An 8,515-nucleotide genomic window follows, 5' to 3' on the forward strand; every position below is an offset into this window, starting at 1 on the left:
CAGGTCAGCCTAGGAGAGCTGAAGCATAAAATAAATACAGAGCCGTCAGTTGCTGAACTAATGGGGTTAATCATGTCCAGAAGAATATCTTGTTCTAGGTTGTTCTCAGATGAGTTATCCCAGTTTATTATGTCAATCTTATTAGGGTACAAGACTGCATAATAAACTAAAAACTGGTGTTGCTCTTGAAGAGCTGCACTTAGTTTACTACTGTTCCCTTGTGCTGCAATACACAAATCATATCAAATGCATTGCTGTCTACTACTGGATTTAGATGGTATTAAAAGTACAGCCTTTAAGGTATTTGCTTGTGGATAAGTTACTGGACGCTGAAGTTGATCAGGGTATATATTTAAAAGCAATTTGTTTTTCATGTTGTGTGACATTTTTGTTTTAAAATGCGTGTCAGTTATTAATTTGGATCTATTCTTGCTCATATTTTGCCTGCTTTGAGACAGTGAAGTAGGATTTAATAAAATGAATTTTGGAAGTGCTCCCATTTCAGGTGCATGTCACGCTAATGAATGAGTAATGTTAGCATTTTATGTAGCTGTTTTTATTGCAACAATTAATGGATTTTTTTTTGTGCACATACAGTGAGAGGAGACAAGTTGTGGAAGGGAATCCAGAAGACGTGTACAATGATGGATGTGATTTAAAGTATCTTAATCTGAAGTATGGCCAGACACAAAACTTGAGGAGATAGATACTGTCTAGAAATAGCCAACGCAAAATTGTTAGTGTTCTCAGTCATAATGCTGCTTTCTGTTTGTTAGTCCCCAGATGCAGATATCTTGGTTGGGCCAACAGAAGCTAGAAGATTTAAATCGAAAGGACAGGACAGGAATGAACTACATGAAAGGGAGAACTGGTGTAAGGCATGCAGTGTAAGTGTTCAGAGCATCCTCGTCTCCAGATCAGAGCCATTTTAGATGACAATGCCACATTTTAAATGTTACCTGTTCTGGGTTGTTGCCAGTAATTTCTGTGGCATTTGAACTGTTGAAACAGCTTTGTAATGTTTTCTTTTGTAATGTTGGATGGACACTGGGCCGTGTGGCCCTCCAGCCCAGCGTTCTGCCTCTAACCACGGCCGTAAGCAGGTGCCCAGCGAACAGGGCAGACAGACACGGCACAATTCCCCGTTATTCTCTGCCAGCCTTCAACCATTTCCATTTCAGGGGGTTTCCATGATTTGTCTGTGAAGTAACTCCCCATGAACTCTTCCAAGTTGTTGTCCAGGTTTCCCGTGAATCTGTTTATGCTGCTTTCACCCACATCCTCTTTTGCCGAGGCGTCCCACTGAGCAGCTAACGGAGGGAGCACGCGGGGGTGAACGCTGAAGCGTTCTCTTGGACGAGGTGCTACGTGCTCTGGTGCCGATCCAACCCGGCCTGGCAGGGCGGGGGCCAGAGTCTCTAGCGAGATCAAGCCCTCACAGTGTTAGACACTGGTCTGGGATTCACGGCTGGATTTCCAGGGATTTATCAGTGATCCTGGCAAAGAGCATAACTCCTTTTTGGAAAAGGGCAAGCAAACACAGTGAGGTTTTTGCCCTTTCCTTGTTAGGGACAAATTTAATTACTGTTTATAATGATATTACATGGGACTTCCTGCTTTAGCTCTGCAAGTGCTAAGTTTGTTTTTACATAAGATTTTCCTCCAGTTAATATTATAGAAAGTACGCTGGCTTTATTCTCAGCATAAGGTTTTATGTGAAGGCATTAAGGGATGTCCATTCTTTTTAATGACAAAGATCATGGTTGGGAAATTTAAATGCCTGGAAATGACTTTTTCTTTCTCTTTATTTAATCAGACGAGGTCTAATGGAAGATGATGCTGAGCCCATCTTTGAAGATGTAATGATGTCCTCACGAGGTCAGCTAGAGGATATGAATGAAGAATTTGAGGACACAATGGTCATTGATCTGGTCAGTAAATCATATTAATAGCAGGTTTTAAATGGATGAAAGATAATTTTAAAGGGATTTTAGAAGCGCAAACAAAAATTTCCAAAATTTTGAGCCTGAGTTCCTGTTGTCTGAACATTAAAGAGCAGGAATGATCCGAATACTCCCTTAGAACCTACAACTGCAGACTCACAGAAACACAAGGAGCGTTCCTTAGCGCTCTTCCTCTCTTATGCTGTGGGCTCGGGCAGTAGCAGGTGCCTGAAGCACCATTATGCACCTGGGAGTTGTCAACCTGTGAGAATCAGGTTACGAGTCACAGCATGTCGGGTGTCTCAGTGCAGCCCCAGAGGATCTGACTCACCCTGCAGTCAGCCGGGGGCAGGAGGGCTGCTGGCGGCGACAGCGGGGACACCAGCTCACCTCAGCTACCAGCTCGGCCTCAGGAAATACAAATGGACTCTCTAAAATCCAGTAACAATGTTTGATTCCAGTTGTTAGTTGACAATAGGAAGAGTTTGGAAACGATAGTATCATCTGAAGCTGTTCTAGGTGGTGTCGCCTTCCCGATGCCATTGTCGCAGCCATCGCTGCCTCTTTTGCTGACACGGCTCTTTATGCCGCCGCGCTGGGGTCAGCCTGATCCAGCCAAGTTGTTTCTCTCTTTCAGTTTCCTGGCTGGTTTGATTTCTGGGAGGTGGGATGGACGGGGGATCCTTAATCAAGGTCTGGTTAGCTTACAGCCACACAGAGAGTTGTGCTGGCACAGCGGAAGGGGGAGCGGGTGGGCGGGAGGGGACACCTCACACTGGAATTGCTCCCAAACAGGTCTTGTCATCAGCTGGCAACCTCAGGTCCTGTGCTGGTAATGCACTGACCACAGGCAGGATTTCCTTTGTGGAGGTTATAACCTTACTAGCCTCTGCACTTGGAGTGAATGCTTCCCTCGTAAAATGGGAAAAAGGATCAGTTTGCATTATACACTTCACTGTTTTTATGCTTTACTATTTCTCCTTTCATACCCGAACAATGAGGCCTAGGTTACTTTAGGGCTGGGATACAATGTCTTGGAAAGAAAATTTCGGCAGTAATTCAGTTGCTGCTGCTGCACACTGAGGTTATTACTTGCATTCAGATGATTACCAAGTAAGTGAAATCTCCTTTACTGGTAATCCAAGGCAAGGAAATGAAGGAATTGATCAATCCAGTGAAGCTCACATTTATTCTTATGTTCCTAGGGAAGGCCAACACAAAGGGTTTAATCCTCAGAAATATTATGAAATCTTAAGTACCTTTTTTTTCTAAATCCGTTTTTTGACCATGTCAGAGTTGAAGTTTCACCATAAACTTAAAAGCACGTAGACAGTTGTTTTTTGCAGTCTGGCCTACAATCCTAATTCAAAACCATCGGTAAGTCAGCAAGAGCCTTAAGCAAGTCCTTAGCTGTGAGCACAGACTTAAAATTACTTCAGAATCCATCAGCTTTTACCCCCTTCTTTAAACAAAATGTGACTTTAGGAAGTACTCTATGTCAGGGCCTGCGTTTGTATGAGAGCTTTTATGAAAATGTGCGTTGTGAAGGAGCAGGTGACCATGTTAGAGCCCCGTGAGTCCTGTATCCCCAGGTAACTGAGGTGCTGTTCTAAAATGGCTGACTCCTCTTTTCAGCCACCTTCAAGAAACCGGCGAGAACGGGCTGAACTGAGGCCAGACTTCTTTGACTCCGCAGCTATCATTGAGGACGATTCAGTAAGGCTTTACTAGTATTGTTTGCTGTTTATCTGAGGTTCTTTTTGATTATCATTACACCTAATTAATTGCTCTCTTTTAAATCATTTTTCCAGGGATTTGGAATGCCTATGTTCTGAAGTCTGGTGAAGACATTTTACAAATTTGGAACTCTATTGTTTAGAGCTAGAGGCCTATATACTGTGATAGCTTGTATGAAAACCACATTTTTGATGTGATACGGTTTGATTTTTAACCAAATGATTGAGGTCAATCCCTTTTTGTAGTGACAGAAAGAAGAGGAACTTCTTAATGACGCAAAGGAATGTTGGCCAATCCAGTCACCTCAGAAGGGCTGACCTAAAAAATCATTTGTATCCCTGTTCTTGACTGTCCTAATACAGATTTTTTTTTTTTTTTTTTTTTTCTGGATGAGGAGGAAGTTTTAAATTGTTAAGACAGCTGTCGAAATAAACACTGTTCTACATATGTTTTCTGAAAACAACATTGAGTGAAAACAGAACTTTTTAACTTTATTTTTCTGCTGTACAATTTAAAACAGTTTTAACATTTGCCTTTTTATGTTTTAAAAGCTAGCCATTTTTATTAAACCTATGCCTATCAGCCATTGACTAGCAACGATGCTATAAGCAGGTCATTCTGGCTACAGAAAAGTGTTTTTGAACACACTGGATTTGATTAACATTATGGTACGCGTATATCCTCTCATAGGCATTGAGAAGAACACTCTTATAGAAGAGGTTAGAATTCTAATGACGTGCATCTCTGCCAAAAAATTTCAGATTCTGATATGATAAACCCAGATTTTATACTCTTGAGAAGATTTATTTTTATTTATAATGGGACATAAAGTAAGAGATGTCCATGAAGCCACTTTTCCAACAGATGCTGTGTAACATTCATTTTATATAGCACATGGGGACACAAAAACAGTAAATTTTCTATTGGTACTTGCTCTGTGCATTTTTAGCAACTTATACCAGCAAATAAAGTATTCTCAGTAAAACACACAAATGGTTCTCAAGTAATCACTTTGCTGTTTTTACTACCTACTTCAAGCCCTGCCAACCCAAGGTACATAAACAGCAACTTTCCTATTAAAAAAAAGTAATTCAAGGGTGGGGGAAAGGAATCACTTTAGCATACTAAAAGCAATTTTAACTGTACCATAAAAAAAGTCTACTTTCCATGCCGTAAATACCCTTTTGCGCTATTTTTGTAAATTAATTTTGCCAGTTAGAAGTACTGTATGTGCTGCATAGAAATTTGTGCTTAGATGGTGAAGTTCTTAAGCTTACAATGGAATACAGCTACATTTTCAGTGTTAACTGTGCATATTAAGAGTAATTCTTTGGAAAAAAAAAATATGATTTTTCAAAAAAGGTAAAAACATCAAAAAAAACCAAAAAACCCAAAACATTCTCAGCTAATTCATTGTAATAAGAGATTTTTCAATGTCTTCAATAATTTGGAATTTCATTATGCTTCGATTTTATGACTCTGCCTAGTAGCTGCTACTTAGTTAAAACTGGCCTGATATCAGAGGTGCTGGCCATCCACAACTTGCACTGACTCTAGTATCTCTAAGAATCAGCCCCAAAATGTTAATCTTCCTTTCTGCATTCTAATATTAGCATTTGAGATACAAAGCAGATTGACCCACTTGGGAGCACAGCAGTTTTAGAGGTGCTTTTTTTTTTTTTTTTTAGCAACTGCAAAATAATCATGGAGCTTTTTTCTGTTACGAGTTTATTGAAAAACAAAACAACATTTAATGCCCAGTGCTTACTTGCTGGGAGGGAAAAGAATCTAATTTTAAAAACAAACCAGCATTTCACTCAGCTGAGGTTTGTTTCTTACAACACGTGCAGTTCTCAGACATGGTTGCCAAAAATGTTCGACTAGGTAATTCAGCCATTCCTCAGATATAAAACCCGAGAAGTAGCTGGAACTTTATAAAATAACGTTACCTCCCTTCCTCTTCCGTCCACCCCAAAGGAAAAAGGGGTGGGCAGGAATGGCTGCATTAAATTGTCATCACAATAATTCTGTGAGCATAGTAGCATAATAAATGCTGCCTGGTTTGAGTCATAGTCTCAGACGAACCTTGTGCTTCACAGTCCTCTGTGTGGAAAACTGATTCCTAATTTAACATTGTAGAATACTGTATAACAAACATTTATTATCACGGTACCTGCAATGGGTTTCCAGTTCAGTTTGCAGTCAATAGGTTTTTGTATTATGAGTGTCTCCTTGATTGGTTTTGCTAGTAATTCTGTAAATTGTACATTTACAATATGAGGTTTTTTTTCCTTTTGTACAATTTAAAACTGATGCTTCACCTTTCATTTAATAAACTATTCAAAATCATGAGTATGATGAGCACCCTCTTCACTATAACTTTCTTTTAAATGCTCGTTTGGACCATCACATCTTGTCATTCCATTTATTAGTAGCCAGAGGAAGTACTGAAAGGTAGTTCTCACATAGTCCAGGCTTCACCACCAGAGTCCATACAGCTGCCTTACCTGTTTAGCCTCAGAGCAGAGCAAAATCCTGCCAGGTTTTTGTTTTGGTTTGGTTTTTTACTTCCACTGTGGTGTGTTTTTTGGTTTTTGGTTGATCTGGGGGGTTTCATAACGAGATTGCTGTAAATCTGGTAAGTCATCACACAGGTTGGGAGAGATGCATTGTTAAAACATTCAATTGTTTGAACTGTCACAAATTTTGAGAAAAATTTCACTCTCCTGCCCTGTATGTCTGAAGTGAACTGGACCACGTAGGAAGAAATGGAAGTGGTAAAGGCTTGGAAGGTCCAACCATCAGCTGGGCTCAATGAAGTTTTTACAGGTTGCTGAAACAAAATGTCCTCTTGTTATTCCCATGTCTCAGAGAGAAAGATGCCATTTTTGTCCAACCCATGAATGATTTCATCCCTGTAGTGCTAAAGAAACTTATTTGTCATCTGGCCCACTTCCCGAGTCAAAAAAAGTAACAAGATGCAGCAGGTGGGGAACAGGGATAGGATTCAAGGCTTGATCTGCACTCTAGGACTACTCCTGAGACACAGCCCGAACACTTGTAAGTTATGCTCAACTCCTGATGCGCTGTGGAACACAGTAAGTAACTTACTTGTCATGCTGCTCTCTGTTGGAAGGGTTTTATTTTATATCTGTTGTTTCTGCAGGTGACTGGAATTCAAAAGAATCTTGAGTAGTGTGGCCAGAGCAACTTTCCAGTGTGTTTCCAAAGTGTTGTGCTGGTACAGCAACTGACTGCTTGGAAATCGAGAGGATATAAAAGCCAAATTCTTGTGCTGGCAAGGGACAGAAGAGAGGATGAAGTCCATAGATCTAATGAGGTTAGGAAACAATTAAGAAAGGTTGTACTTTTTTCTTTTTGACAACAATGATTGGGTTTCTCATTCAGTGTCTCCTCCTGACTCTGGGCAGGCTGAACAAACTGTGCATATCACTTAACACAGCTTTTGCTTCTAAACTTGGGACAGCCACCAGCCACTCTCTCAGCTACTAATTACTTTTGAAAAGTCCTCTTAGTCTTTACAAACTCTTACAAACTCTGACTACACCTTTTCTCGCAATTAACTAAGAACTGACTTCATGGCAGAGACCCCCAACATCCTAATGTTTCCCTTTACCTTCCCTTGTTGTTGCAGCTGGCCCTGTTCCCTGAGGCAGCGGGTACCTCAGCAAGTGCTTCTGCCGAGATACAACCAGGTACCTTCATGCAGCTAGTAAAATGTTTGCAGCCAGGGTAGATAATGTATCTGTAACCTGAATGCATTGCCTCTAGCTATTAAAAAAACAGCAGAGCTGGGACTCATACTTGAAATGCTACTTCCATACTGTGTTTCCAGATGATTTTTAATTGTTGCCTTTCCCCCTCCCAGGTACAGGCTCCGAGCTCCAGGTCTGTACTCACTAGGGCTGCACTGGGAAGAGACACCAGTATTCCCAGATACCTGGGGAGAGATGCTACCTGGAAAGTCATCATCCAGTCTGTCTTCCACTTCAGGCACGTGCTTGGGGAGTGAACAGCAGCAGCTGCAGTGTGCAGGTACAGTAGTTCTCTGTCTTACTATATAGTGCCATTAATTACTGAGGTTATTTACAGCAGACAGGTCATTACAGGACGTCACATGCTTGGCAGCTGTTTGCAGTGGTGCTAAACGTGACGGTAGCCATTACTCACTACCTTTGGGGGCTGTAGTTAAAATGCAGCTTCTAATGAGCAGAGCGAGCACAGGGCCCAGGGCTGGTCAGCAGTAACATCTACTGCAGTGGTTCCAGGCAAGTCTGGCAAATAAGCGTAGAAAAAATTAGGCTGGAAGGGGCCTCTGAGGTCTCTATTTCAACCCTCCACTGAGAGAGAAAAGCCCCCACACACACAGAGAGAAGAATTTTTATGTCCCCCCAGAACTGCCCCTTTTCCCAGTTTGGGCGCATTGTCCTTCAAGAGGAGGGAGGCTCCATCTTCCCTACCCCTGCTGTGCCCACAGCCTGCAGGTCACTGGTGCCAACCTGGGACCCCACGTGGCTGCAGCCAGCACCCAGAAGTTACAACTCACTTCCTCGTCTAGCAGAAGAACAGAACAGCTTAGTCTGAGATTGGCAAAGCCGGGATTCCAGAGCACTGAAATCCAAGCTCAGGATTTTTCTCTCTGGGAGGCTGCGGTGCGGGAAGTAGAGTCAGACTCCGACTCCAAAGGTGGACCTAGGGCTAGACTTGAACTCCCCAGGGGTCTGACTTCTCAGCAGCTGCAGCTCTGCCTGTCTGACCCCCTCCTCCAGGGCCCACAGAGTGAAGTAGCCAAGGGAGCATTTGACCTTGAGCAA

The 8,515-nt window shown here is 41.9% G+C and overlaps 1 protein-coding gene and 1 long non-coding RNA gene across 14 annotated transcripts in view; both read left to right on the plus strand.

The window, feature by feature from the left end:
- Window positions 1–6,032, plus strand: part of STAG1 (STAG1 cohesin complex component) — a 203,557-nt gene extending 197,525 nt beyond the window's left edge. For all 13 annotated transcript variants that reach the window (XM_074877914.1, XM_074877925.1, XM_074877926.1 and 10 more), the window contains 4 exons: window positions 777–887; window positions 1,817–1,931; window positions 3,579–3,659; window positions 3,755–6,032. In XM_074877914.1, coding sequence (XP_074734015.1) covers window positions 777–887; window positions 1,817–1,931; window positions 3,579–3,659; window positions 3,755–3,778 — 331 coding nt within the window. In that variant the 3' untranslated portion in view covers window positions 3,779–6,032. The remainder of the gene's footprint in view (window positions 1–776; window positions 888–1,816; window positions 1,932–3,578; window positions 3,660–3,754) is intronic.
- A 168-nt stretch (window positions 6,033–6,200) lies between these two features.
- LOC141947132 (uncharacterized) lies at window positions 6,201–8,508 on the plus strand. Its single transcript, XR_012630038.1, has 3 exons — window positions 6,201–7,020; window positions 7,336–7,396; window positions 7,570–8,508. It is a non-coding gene; the product is annotated as an uncharacterized LOC141947132 (long non-coding RNA).
- The last annotated feature ends 7 nt before the right edge of the window (window positions 8,509–8,515 follow it).

The sequence above is a fragment of the Strix uralensis genome, chromosome 9, assembly GCF_047716275.1.
Source record: "Strix uralensis isolate ZFMK-TIS-50842 chromosome 9, bStrUra1, whole genome shotgun sequence".
NCBI lineage: Eukaryota > Metazoa > Chordata > Aves > Strigiformes > Strigidae > Strix > Strix uralensis.